This window comes from Aristolochia californica, unplaced genomic scaffold, assembly GCF_029961685.1.
Source record: "Aristolochia californica isolate CCGP_79_NKW_82.1479 unplaced genomic scaffold, dmAriCali1.0.hap1 SCAF_14, whole genome shotgun sequence".
Classification (NCBI taxonomy): Eukaryota; Viridiplantae; Streptophyta; class Magnoliopsida; order Piperales; family Aristolochiaceae; genus Aristolochia; species Aristolochia californica.
In genome coordinates this window covers 4,301,348-4,315,270 of record NW_027181815.1, presented here as the reverse complement: position 1 = coordinate 4,315,270, position 13,923 = coordinate 4,301,348, and the positions used below count along the sequence as shown (strand labels likewise).

The window sequence follows — 13,923 nt, the reverse complement described above, 5'->3', positions numbered from 1 at the left end:
CAGAGGAGCAGAGCTTGTCCTTTCGCGGGTGCCGGCTTCAGAGTGGTCCCATGGCACATGCACCTTTCAACCACGATGCGTGCGGTGTGGCGTACCCTGACCATGAGTTATTTTTAGGTATCTGTTATACCTTTTTGACCTGTGTAACAATCTGTTACCCGGAAGGGGTACCCCTCCCTACTTGATTGCCAACAGCTATCCTCCAATAGGCTCACACACAAATAATGCAAATAATTCATTAGACAAAGTTTAATTAATGTCTTGCCACACCTGAGCAATGAAAAAGTGCATCATTCAAAGTTGCATTTGTGGGGGCACCATGGAAAGTGAGTGGATTGGCACAATGAAGCTTTCAATCCTTTTCCTCCCTTTGGGTCCTGAAACCCCATCGAAAGTAAACAAAAGCCTCCTGTATCTCCAAAGAGAATATTCCCCGTTTTTCTAGTGGGAAGTTGATTAAGGAGTTAAAAGAAAATTGAAGGATTCCAAATGTTCCCCGAAAGCTTTGATGTTGACTTGGTGGTGCTTATTGATAATCCTCAAGAGGCCGTTTTCTTTGACTGCTTGCATTGTACGTGCGTTAATGAGAGTGACATACGACGCACCATTGTTCCTGCTTGCGTTCACATCTATCACTTTCATCACTAGCTTGCACGTTGTGCTGTGCATGGAAGCTACGCAACATCAATTATTGAAATATCAGTTTTATTTCTATAATCTTCACCTTTATGTTTCCATCTTCCTCAAAGCTTCGGTAACAACCCTGGCAGGAAATTACAGTGGGAGCTTGTGAGGAAGAACCTTCACATATAACTGGAAGAACGAAGCATAACCCGTTTACTTGTATATTCCTCTACCACTAAGTACATTAATACATTTCTCACCAAATTTATAACACTGATCATGTACAAACGACTTCCACAGAACCACAAAAAAAAAAAAAAAAAAAACTAATGGCTGGCAACCTCCACAAACAACTTTCTATTCTGTCATTTACTCAAGCTGGATTCGTTGGGACTGAATCAACTTGGAGCAACCTTTCGTATTTGATTCAACACATGATTCGCGTCTAAAGAAAATTTTCCATGAAAAGGCCAGACTTTTGAATTGTAATTATTGCTTCCAAGCAGCTTCTCTGCTAGAGGAACTGAAACCAGAGCGCTCTCTCTCTCTCTCTCTCTCTCACAAGAATCTCAAGCATTTGTTTTGTTTTGTTTCCGAGAGGCTGAAGTTGGGTTCCAGGGTGTGCTGCTTTGCTTCTTTGACAAGGGAGAGTTTCTCCATTTCGAGGACGAATATTCTTAGATGCTTGATATATTCTGGGTACGTCTCCAAGTTGCAGTGGCCACCACCTTTGATCCACAAAGGGTCGTATTTTTCCTTGGACAGCTCCCACAGCCGTTTTCCGTGTGAGAAATTGACTATATCATCGCTGGTTCCCTGAAACAGATGGAATCCCATCGGTCGTCCATAACATAAATTGGAATTTTTCAGTTTCGAAGGAAACTCTTCAGTCGATGAAACATTATACCTTCTCCTTGTTTTTAATTATGAAACACACACACACAAAAGATGGATAGAACGAAGAAGGTAACGAATAGAACAATAAATCTCAAATTTTGGTGTTAAAGAAGGGAGCAAATTTGGAGGCAAAATGGGTCTCATCGTCAGACCGACAGCCCATTTTTTTTTCTTCCTCATCCTTCTAGTTCAATTTGATGATAATCCTACAACAGATTTCTTATATTTTGATGAAAGGATCAAGCTAAAATTAATTTTTTTTTATGATCTCAGCATTGATTTCCCTTTTAACTTGGACTCAGAGAAGACATGGTTCAACCCAGTCCAATTATCGGTAGGACTGTTATACCCTATGGTGTCAAAATAACATCCAAAATAAAACTACATTTTTTTGTAATATTTCAGAAGTAGACAAACTATTTAAAGACTACACAGAAAGATGCTGGAATGATACTAATGGTATGCGTCTCAGATTGAGACGTAATGGAAGATCCTAATTTAGTCTGAACCCAGAAGGAGACAACTAGTAGGTGTTTCAAGTTCATAAGAGCCAAGAGCTATGAACCAAACTTTTGAAATGTTCATCTCAGGGGTTGCCAACCAAAAGATGGCTGAAGGTAGATGGTTATGTAAAGAGGGATTAGACGGTGAAGAGGGAGTAACCTGCATAGGAATTTGAAGATCTTTCAGAAAAAAGAGTCTTGATACATGAGATTTTAAAGTGCTTCAGAGTTCAGACTTCAATTTCTCAACCAATAAAATGAGTCGTCAAACTAGTGGAGTGTAACTGCCCTGTCAATGAAAGAAACTTGGGAAATGGACTGAGTGCAATCTTGTCCATGCATAGATTTGAGAGAGAACAGATACTCGTGCAACTCTTAACAATTTGTCCCAGTGGCAGTGCCTAGGGAATGGATAACAGAAACGAATTGTATAATTTCTTTCAAAATGCAGATTGGACAGTTTATACACAAAGCTTGATTTTGGAAAATTTTACATCACACAAATCTAGGAGCAGATAATCGGGAGACTGTCAACATGACCCAAAGTGAGTACGGATGTCAAGCAGAGCTTAATCTTAAAGCCTTCATTTGGTGCTTGCACCCATGAGAAAGAGACATCTCCAATTGGGTAAATTGGACAAAGTCAAAGAAGCTCAAGTGTCCAATGCTGGAGTCAGTTGACAAATGTGGTAGACATCAGATGTAATAGCTACCTCTAAGACATCCTTTTTATAATAGCTACCTCTTGCCAAATATCAAACATTTATTATGTTTTGCTTCTGTGATGCTGAGATTTGATGGTAGGGTTTGCTTAACTTGTTTCACTACTGAAAGTTTCTCCATAGCATGTAAAAACTTGCACAAGTGCTTGATGTATTCAGGATAAGTTTCTAAGTTGCAGTGACCCCCACCCTTTATCCATAGAGGGTCATATTTTTCCTAGGACAATTCCCACAATCGTTTCCCATGAGAGAAATCAACAATATCATTGTCAGTCCCCAGCAATGATCAGTTAAATCATTCACACAGTCTGCAACACAACACAAAGAATAAGAAGTCACTTAGCTCAGGACCCATCAGATTTATTCCATGCAAGACCAATAAGATCAAGGCTGCCATTATTGGAGGCATTGCAGTAAGGTACTTTTTAAGTAGTAACAAGATTGATAGAGAGAGAGAGAGAGAGAGAGAGAGAGAGAGAGAGAGAGGGAAAAGTTATGAATTAGAGGGAATGTTAGTTGCAGCAAGGCGATATGAGGACAGTAGCTGAAAACAACTCAAAGCACTTTATCATACTGGAGAAACAAGTCATCATGAGTTAGGATAGAAATAGCAAGACAGGTATCATTCCTGACGATCCCCCAGCAATAGACACTAGTCAGAAGAATAAAAGAAAGGAGATAATCCTTTTCTGTGGCAAACGTATGACTCGTGAAAAAAAATATATGAAAATGAATTATACGGGTCAGTGATTGATAGAATGTCAAGACTGACATGAAATGGAATGATGAGATAAAGCAGTTTTTTTCAAATGCCACATGTTGGACTGACCAGATTCGAATGATGAGGGACATAATCTATCATCCTCAAGCCAAACTAAGCCGCAGGCATAATGTTGTTGAGTGGGGGCTTTTTTCCCACATCAGCAACCTGCTGAGTAGAGATGTTCCAAGGTATTCGATGAAAGATGTGGTTTGTGCCTTATTGTGCCTTATGGCCTTTAATTCTGAGAAAAGGGATGTGGTTTGTGCCTTAAGGCCTTTAATTCTGAGAAAAGGGATAGATGATAGATGTAAAAAAACAGTAGGTTTGGCAATTCCCAGAGGCAAGAATTATAGTAAAGAATCAAGAAATGCAGAAGGAGAAACAAGAGGGATCCACGAAGCGAAAACAAGACGGGAAGAGGGCCAAGGAGATAAGCTCTCACCAACATTAGATCAGGCCAATGAGAAATTACTTTTTCAAAATAAAGACGTTACTGAACCAGTAGCTTGCAATTAAAGTTATAAGATAGTGGGTTTAGCATTTCTGAAGGTAAGAACTGTATTATAGAAAAAGATAGCAGCAGGAGAAACAAGAAGGACACCATTGGCCACCAACCAAGAAAAGAAGAAGACACCCAGTTTAGGAAGGGGGACATGCTGTCCATTAACCACAAGAAATGGGTAAAGGAAAAAGTCCTGTTGAGTTTGTAAGGTTAAAACTCCAACATAGTTTAAGATAGAAACTTCAAATTACTCAGACTTTTTCCTAACGGTCACTCCTTCCATTCACTATCCTCAGTTTCCCCAAGAAATTTCTCGGTAGTCTTCCCAAAGTTCTATGACTCCAAGTCCTCTTAAGTAATGATAGCCTTGAACCGAGAAATCAACTTTCAATGTTTTAAGAGTCTTGTTAATCGGGTGTCTTGAATCCGATTACCCGACCCGACCCGACCCGGTTCGGATCCGCGTTGGGACCTGATTAAGAAGTTAAATCGGGAGCTCTGATTTGGGGTTTTTTGAGGAGAGGTCGAGACGACGAGTTTCTGAGGGATTCTCTGCGCAGAGAAAGAGGGGTTCGTCAAAGGAGAAATTGGAACTCGATTTTGTATGCTTGAAGCCGCAAAGCTTCACCCCTTTCCAATTTTAGTGGATTCTCATTTCCTCCCGTGGAGTAAGCTGTCGCCGAACCACGTAAGATCATTCCCTTTGTACTGTTTGAGTTGATTTACTGATTTTGCATCTATTTCGTATTTCTTTCTTTGATTATATACTTCGTGGTTAGTTATTCTCGGTTTATTGTGCTCGGATTTGTGTCTTCGTTATAACAATTGGTATCAGAGCGAGGTTTTCCGGCGACGGCGCCGGATTTCCGTTTGTGGGAAGAGAGCTCTCTGTCCCGAGCTTCCGTTTGGTGGTTTTCTGGAAGTGCCGAAAGGAGAAGAAAAAAAACAATTTTGGGGGCACTGTTTGTGGTTTCTAGAAGTGCCGAGGAGAAGAAAGAAAAAAAAAAATTTGGGGGGGCACTGTTCGGTGTTGAATTCTGGAAGTGAAAAGAGAGATATTCTGTTTATCAGAGAGGTCTAGAGAGAAGATTTAAACATCTGAGCATTTTTTTGTGATCGAGGGTATTTTGGTAATTATGACTATGAAGTATACATTAGAGAAATTTGATGGGCAGATGAGTTTCAATTTGTGGCGCGTGAAGATGCGTGCCTTGTTAGTACAACAAGGATTCCACAAAGCATTGAATGGAAATGATAAGTTTCCAGCTACGATGTCAGAAGAACCCAAGGAGGATCTTGACATCAAAGCTCTTAGTTCCATTCAGTTGTGTTTGGCCAATGAGGTTTTGCGGGAAGTTACAGATGAGATGACAACAGCTGGTTTGTGGCTGAAGTTGGAGAGTATTTATATGACAAAATCTCTCACGAACAAGCTGTATTTGAAGCAACACTTTTACACTCTTCGGATGAAGGAAGGTACATCTCTCAAAGAACATCTTAATGAGTTCAATAAGATTGTTATGAATTTGAGAAATATAGATGTTACCATTGAAGATGAGGATCAAGCACTGATTGTGCTGCGCTCTTTACCCTCATCCTATGAGCACTTTGTTACGACTATGCTCCATGGGCACGATACCATCTCTATGGAGGATGTCAAGGCATCTTTATACTCTAACGAGTTGAGGAAAAAGGTATCTATCAATGGGAGCGAGGAGCAAGTAGATGGTCTGTTTGTTCAAGGGCGAACGAAGGAGAAAGATTCTGGAGGCAGTGGCCGTTCTAGGCCGAAGTCAAAGGGGAAATGGGGTCAGTGCTATTATTGTCATCAACCAGGTCATTTTGCAAGAGATTGTCCAAAACTCAAAGAGAAGGAGAAAAGAGAAGAAAAGGAAGAGGTTGCTGGGGTTGCTGAAGATCATTCTGATGGTTCAGAATATGTTCTCACAGTTGAGTGTTGCACACTTACAGGATGAGTGGATACTTGATTCGGGCCGCTCCTACCACATGTGTCCTATCAAGGATTTTTTCTGCGACATATCAGTCGGTAGATGGTGGTACAGTTTTGATGAGGATTTTTTGCTTTGTAAAACTGTTTGGGATTAGAACAGTTCAGATCAAGATGTATGGCGGTATAGTGAGAATTTTGTAAGAAGTTTGGCATATACCAGTTTTGTTTTTTCTCTAGGTTCTCTTGTTTCCCTTGGTTGCAGATATACAGCTGAAGGTGGAGTTTTTTGGAGGTCTATATGGGTACACTGGTTGTTATGAAAGGGAAAAAGGTTGGTAACCTTTTATGTGCTTCAGGGCAATACAGTCATAGGTACTATAGCAGGTTCCTTATTTTCAGATTCAGATATTGACACGACTCGTCTGTCGAATATTTGGTTAGGGCATATCAATGAGCAGGTGGAGTTTGAGGGTGATGAGTATGGCTACGCAGACATGGTTGCTTATGCATTACCTGTGGCAGAGACCGTTCAGTTTCCAGAGCCCTCTAACTACAGTGAAGCTGTCACAGGTAGTGATGCTGCTCAATTCATACTTTCAGGTTCTACACTCAAGTTCAAGCACGGTTTGGACTTTCGTTTGGCGTTCGCAGTACCTGAGGAGGATACCCTAAGAGGCAAGGTGGAGAAGGCGATAGACAGGTTCAGTTTTTCAAAGAGGAGCGAATTCAAGCCAAGGTGGACATTTGTTAATCGGGTGTCTTGAATCCGATTACCCGATCCGACCCGGTTCGGATCCACGTCGGGACCCAATTAAGAAGTTAAATTGGGAGCTCTGATTTGGGGTTTTTTGAGGAGAGGTCGAGACGACAAGTTTCTGAGAGATTCTTTGCACAGAGAAAGAGGGGTTCGTCGAAGGATAAATCAGACCTCGATTTTGTATGCTTGAAGCCGCAAAGCTTCACCCCTTTCCGATTTTAGTGGATTCTCGTTTCCTCCTGTGGAGTAGGCTGTCGCCGAACCACGTAAGATCGTTCCCTTTGTGCTGTTTGAGTTGATTTACTGATTTTGCATCTATTTCGTATTTCTCTCTTTGATTATATACTTCGTGGTTAGTTATTCTCGGTTTATTGTGCTCGGATTTGTGTCTTCGTTATAACAAGTCTCAACTCCATAAATGTGGACGAGTCCCAAACTCATGAACCCAGACCAATTTCTTCAATCTAATAGGAAAGAAAATGATGGAAGTCAAGAATATCAGAATGATTTTTTTCTAATGCAAAATCTTCATAAGAAAAGAGCCACACTGTTAAAACAATTTAGATGCCAATTATAAATCAAACTAGAAATAAATTATCAAAGACTTACATGTATAACAAGAACTGGACAAGTCACTTGTCGTATCTTATCAATATTCTGCAGATAAAATCGAGAGTTTTCTCAACAAACAAACAAGTAATATACATAAAAATAAAACCAGAAGATTGTGCAGACTGAACTTACTTTATAGATGTCAAACCAGAAGGTCATTTTAACAGGGTACAACACCCGTATGCCAGAAAGAATAGCACTATGGAGAACAACAGCTCTTAGCCTCTGTAAACGAGAAGCCAAATGTACTGTGGGTCCGCTGCCAACAGATTGTCCATATAGAATCACATCCTCCTGTCTTATCCCATACTCTTTCTTCAAACAGTTGTAGACTGCTTCTATGTCGTAATATGTGTTTAATTCTGATGGCTATTGAGTAATTGGCACAATAGGATCTAATTAGTAACGGGTGACAGAAAAAGAAGATTCTCTCTCTTATTGGTTTCCATCACAATAGAATTTTGAACCAAAAAATAGAAATCCACAAAGGGTTGGTTCCAAGTCTTGCTCACCTTACCAGTGGAGGCTCCATAACCTGAATAATCGTAACTGCAGAAGAACAGAGGAATCTAATTAATACAAAGGGAAACCACCATCCAACACCATTTTTTTGGAAAACACTAGCATGTGACTTGGAGCCAAATATTCTTCATTGGATTAAACACATCATGTAAAAGTGTTCCAGACACAGAAAAGGGGACGCAATCAGCTTGAATAGAACGGCGTAAAACCAAAAGCAGAATTCATCTCAAAATTACCAACTCCACACCATGAAATCAGAAAGAGTTTTCAAAGTAAAATCTCAATTAAACCAATAAGCTCCCCATGCAACGATTAGCAAATACCACAAAAAAGGCAAACAAAAGCAAAAGAGGTTACTGTGCCAGACTGCATCAAATTTAAAGAGTTGATGATCAATACTAAGAGGACCAGAAGACCGTTTGATGAGGACCTTGAAAGGCAACATATGATAGATATCCTGCAGAGCGGACACAGGAAAACCATCTCATATCCGGTTACCAGCTGCAGTAAATACTTTTTCAAAAGATAATAAAAATGAAGAATAAACCTCCAATATCTGTACAAATTCCTTCAATTTCAACCGATTCTGAAGAGAGGGAAAAATGAAATGAAGAAGAAACGATCAATACACCCGACAAAACGAAAAAGGAAATTAAAAACACTAAACTTAATAAATGAAGAAGAAGCCATAAAACGGCACAGAATTTTTTTTTTTTTTTAAAATGTCTTAAAACGAACCCCAATAAATCCTTCCAACAAATTAAACACAAAAGGAAATTCGTAGTTGAAAGCACAAGGAATAACCAAACAAATCTCAATGCCACCTCATAATATTAACTCTAAGATGGGCCCTGAGCTCGACAAAGAGCTCTTGCATCTGTCCCAAATCCGCAGCATTGCCATGCGAGTACAAGAGCGTGAATCTGGCAACGGGGTGCCTCCAGAAGGTAGCAACAATCTTGTTCCCTCCTTTGGTGTCAAGTACACGGGCGTCCATGTTCTTGTCAGCTGAAACACCGGAGAAGAGATACTTGCCATCTTCGTCTCTGTGAACGTCATACGTGGGTGGGTCTGGCGGAAAGAATGCAAATTTTGAAGCAACCGTCGAAGTAACGTTGCCCATTAAAAATCAAGGCCCTGGTCTCTCTTCTTTCATTTCATTAACAACGATTTCCTTTCCGGTCGTCGAAGGAAGAACCAGAATATTGTCGTTTAGAAAGAGAAAGAAGAGGGAGGGAGGGAGGGAGGGAGGCAGAGAGGAGAAGGGGAGGGGGGCAGGGAAATGGATCCGATCTAAGTGGCGAAGGTGATGATGTGGAGGGAAAGAAGCAGGGGACCGAATCTCGGAAGCAGCTATGGACGGCTTAGATTCGGTCAAAGGCAGCCTGCCATTCTACAGATTGGGAGTCGGAGTCAGAGTCAGAGTTAGTCAGTCAGAATCGGACATCCGTCATTTTCTTTCTTTGCTATGCTCATCTCCATCCCTGTGGTCGCCCAATCCGATCAAATTTAGCTGCCTGTCTGCTTCTCTTTACAATGCTCCCTTGGCAAGTCGGTCCAGAAACGGTAGACTACTTTGAATAAGATCTTATTAATAATTCCCAGAAAAACAGAGGTGTACTGCATGTGTGAAGATTCCAACAAGTCTTCTCTCCTGAAAAAGCCAAAATGATTTTCTCGATTCCAGTGAGTTTCAGTACTCTGGGTACCCAACTGGAAGTCCCTGCCATGTTTCAATTTTTTGTTTCCGATACGTCTGTGTCTTTAATACTGTTTAATGCTGTTTGTCGTCGGACACTGAGGGCAGAGTCCATCGTCTTCTGCTTCCTCAAATCTTATGAACAACGTGTAGTTGTAGGTCTTTAATGTAAGCCACCATTGTTCTTTGTCAAGCATCGATAGGTTCAAGTAAATTTTTAATTGTTCTGATCGTTTGTGATTTAATAATGCAGAGATTGAACACATGATATAGACAAAAGAATAGAAAATGAACCTAACACCAAATGCAATTTGATAATTGTAATTCATCCATCCAACCGAATTTGACCCATTGTTTCCTTTTAGAGCCGTCTTGGCGAAGATCCTGATGCCATCTCATACTGAAAAGCGGCTGCTATTTGGACATCAAAACCTTAGTCATGGTATACAACCTCAATTATTTAAAGAGAAAAAAAGACAAAGCTTGGGTCAATGTCCATCCCTTTATTGGCCGTCCTGATATTGAATGATACTCTATCATTAGAGAAAATTCCTAATGATTCTCACAACTGCTTTAAAGATGGATGACTCCCATGAATCCTCAAACCTTACCACAAAAAGGGCTTTGGTGAAAGAGCCTTTGACTCAGAAAAACCCTTTACAAAAGTAAACAAAACCTTCCTATTCTCCTTCTCTGTCCTTCCCTCCATCCCAGCAAAGAGAGCTTTTATCTTTCAAAATCCGGATTCTGCCTACAAGTCAACATTAGAGAAAGAATTAACACATTTAAAGAGTAAAGTTGAGGTACCTCTCTTTTTGAATTGAAATGTTTCTTGGGTTCCTATCTGCTTTGTCTTGCTTAATAATGGCTTCTTGTACATCCTATTCTAATCACTTAATTCTAGGCTCTCTTTTGGGGGTGGGGAGTGCATTCCTAGGTGATTGATTAATTCAATGTTGCAATCATCAAAGATAAAGAAGAGGTAACATTCTCACGGACACCAAAGCAATGTTCACATGGTGATGTTGGCCCTTTCTCTTTCAATAAAGGCAAAGTAGGATTGTAAAGCCAAAAACCAAAGAAGGCAATATAAGCTTCTAGTGACCTTTGTAAGTAAAGAGAATGAATTAGTACAAAGAGTTGGGGAGTCTCTCACTCACCGCTCATTGCACTATAGAGCATTGAATTCAGGCTCTTGAGTGTTTGAACAGATCAGCTCATTGAAGACTAGATCTTTTGGTGCCTCAATGTAGACCATTGGAGGATAAACCTCTATAAGATTGGTAAATTAGATTGAGAAGATGGAAGTAGACCAAAACCGGATTGACCTCACTGAATCTGCTTAGTTTCACTAGTAAACAAGTTACCTAGCTCATCAACCAGATCCTTTATGCATGGGAATGTAACTTCTAATTTGGCATTGAGTAAGGTAGATTGGGTGCAGGTGGGGAAGGGCGGAGAGGTAATGATGGGAAAATCAGCTGAAGAGATATAAATCACTACAGTTTTGTATTCCTTAGTGTAAAGAAGTACAACTCAAAATGTGTCTTAAGAAGACGGGTCATTACGTATTTGAAAAAAATAGTTGTTCTTCTTCTACTCTACTGTTGGTTCCTCCCACATATGTCATTTGTATTTGATCAAGTCTTACATAATATGAAATTGTATTTTTTCTATAAATATATAATTTATAATATGAAAAATGTAGTATGGATGTACGAAGGCCAAGAAAAATAGATATTGGGACACAAAAATATCAATGAGGAAGAAAAAGAAGTTTACAAACATGAACTACTAAAGAGAAATAATAAAAGGATTGCACTATCTCTGCATTCGACTAAGTCAACTCACAAAACCTACTCTGTTATCATTTGAATTTGGGTCTAAGGTCTATCCCAACTTTGGAAGTCCCTTTTCAAACTAAAAAAATCTAAAATCTTTGTATTCACTAATTCATGTGGGACTATTCTTTAACACTCCCCTTCACATGTAGGCTTTTTTTTTGGCTCTACAAGGGAATAGCTTCGGTGGAAGCCCACGCATTATCTGCTCTGATACCATATTAAATGTTTTAAAAAGATAAATAATTCAATGACTTATTATAATTTGAGTACATTAGGTCTCAACTAATAAGAGGAAATACAAAGAATCATAATGAAATTAAGTTACTCAAGTCCCAATTACATCCAAAATAGAATTCATAATCATAATCAAAGTAAACAATTGCCCTAGAATAATAAACAACTCTTAACAAAGTAGAAATATGAAATTGCTAAGCTTCTTCCTTGGTTGTAATTCCTGAGTCACCTTTCCAAGAGAGTCATGTAAGACTCTTCCATATTTATGCTTCAACAAAAGTTATTTCTAACTGAGTCTCTTTGTACTTTATAAAGGTTATACAATCAAGTTGAGTAAAGGATCATAGTCTAGTATTAGAATCATTGGGGGATACAATCGAGTTGGGAGTTGAAAGTTTATATTTATGATTTTTTGGATCCTCAAGTTAAGTTGTCACTTGTGCGAGTAAAAAAAAAAATGGACTAAATAATTCGAGTCGTAGAAAAAGACTTGGCTCTTTTGTGCCGACCAAACAAATACTTAGTCATGACTACACTAAATTTATGCATTAGAAATTATTGAAATATCTAGATAATTATATATAAAACATTATATACCATAATGAAGATTTCCCCCTAGTTTAGTTATTTTTTGAAAAAAAAATGGTTGGGTTGCATTGTAGAAAGATATGGGCAACTCGATAATGGATGATTTTCGGGAATCCTGAGTCCACCTCATAGCTTTGGTGAACAAGTCAGTGTGAAACATAAATGGAATAAATCAAAGTCTCAACAAGCAATTCTTCAAAGATTGGTTGCGCCTAGTTTCCAAAGGATAAATGCAAACTTTGAACGGTAAAAGAAAATGAGTCAGGGGACACTAGGACAAAGGGACCAAAACAATGTATTTAAGCATAAATAGAGATGCCAGGGTAGCTTATTACAATCAAGAAGAAAGAGAACCAGACCTTTTTATCTGAAAATAATCACTGTCATTGGAGAATTTCCCACTTTCCCCATTCATTTGAAGTTGTCAATCACCAAATAGAGATTTAGTTAGTCTCAAGTTTTTTATACATGTGAAAGAACAATGAAATTCCTAGAAGAAATCATGTCAAACTGAAAATTTAACATCATTTACCTTGTATAGAGACTCCTCTTTGCATATTTATCTTCTTCGTGACAGATCGGCCATCATCATACCCAATCTACGACGTCCCCAAGTATGAGTTTGTAGATACGGTAGATCCATCATAGTTCACACTAGCATTATATCGTGCATTTGAGTCCATCAAGTCCATGAAGAAGATTATCCCGTTAGGAGCTCCCACACTATTGATGGTCTGGTTCTCAAGTTGCCATGTCTAGCTATATAGAGGCAGACCTATGATGATCTTCTCAGGGGGATGCCAATTTTGATCCACGAGTTGATGTCATAGTCGGTGTTGATATTACTGTGAGGATCGTAAAGTGCAACATGGGCTCCAGTGATGGATGTATTCTAGGAACCATGGTAGTCAAAACACATAGCGTTAACCCAATTGATGTAGTCCCTGATGTCCTCACCAGGATAGGTCTGGTGCACGTCCTACTTGAAGAAGCTGAATGCAAAGTAGACAGTTGCAATAACTAAGAGTGGGGGCTTCATTGTGGCCAAGGCCTCTGATTCTATTGAGGCTCGCCATTGCTTGAACTACAATCCAACATTGTCCATGTCTTGCTGTTTTGAGGGAATTCCTAGTCAAGGTCCAGGCCATCGGGTTGTACTTTCGGGCCACAACGATCGCCGAAAGATGAAGGTTGATTGGGTTTTGGGGTCCCTATCCATTTGAGAGAATGTACCAGGAGCAGTATTGCCATCGGCTATGGAGAGTGAGGCCTTAGCAGGAGATTGTGACTATGTAACGTGTCAGTGGAATTGAGGAGACCCTTATCGTCGTCATACCCGATCACCACCTTGTTGGAGGTCGGATTCAGCTGAACAAAGCATAGTGGACATGAGTGAGGAGGGTCAAATCGATGCTGGATGCAAGAAAGCTCCATGACCTCCATGAAAGCCAGTATTCACCTTTAATTCCCTTTGGATCTGGAGGCGGAGCAGACGGACTCAACCCTGGCCAACTAGGAGCTGGAGCCTTAATGGGTTCAATTGTGAGGACCAATAAGTAGATGACGTGAAGAAGCTGGTGAGAAGGATCATTTTCATGGAGGCCATCGATACAACTGCAGGTTGTCTGCTTCTCTTACATTGACACATGTAAATACTTGTAAAAAAATGACATTGGGTGTCATGTTTGAAAAAAAACTCAACTCA

The 13,923-nt window shown here is 39.7% G+C and overlaps 1 protein-coding gene across 1 annotated transcript; it reads right to left on the bottom strand.

Moving 5' to 3' along the window:
• Positions 1 to 839: 839 nt before the first annotated feature.
• On the bottom strand, positions 840 to 9,077 carry LOC137949724 (uncharacterized). Its single transcript, XM_068795879.1, has 5 exons — positions 8,678 to 9,077; positions 7,844 to 7,880; positions 7,464 to 7,700; positions 7,329 to 7,376; positions 840 to 1,440 (listed from the first exon to the last, which is right to left on the bottom strand). The coding sequence occupies exons 1-5, from the start codon at positions 8,974 to 8,976 to the stop codon at positions 1,183 to 1,185; spliced, it is 879 nt and encodes a 292-aa protein (XP_068651980.1). The 5' UTR covers positions 8,977 to 9,077; the 3' UTR covers positions 840 to 1,182.
• Between the last annotated feature and the right edge of the window lie 4,846 nt (positions 9,078 to 13,923).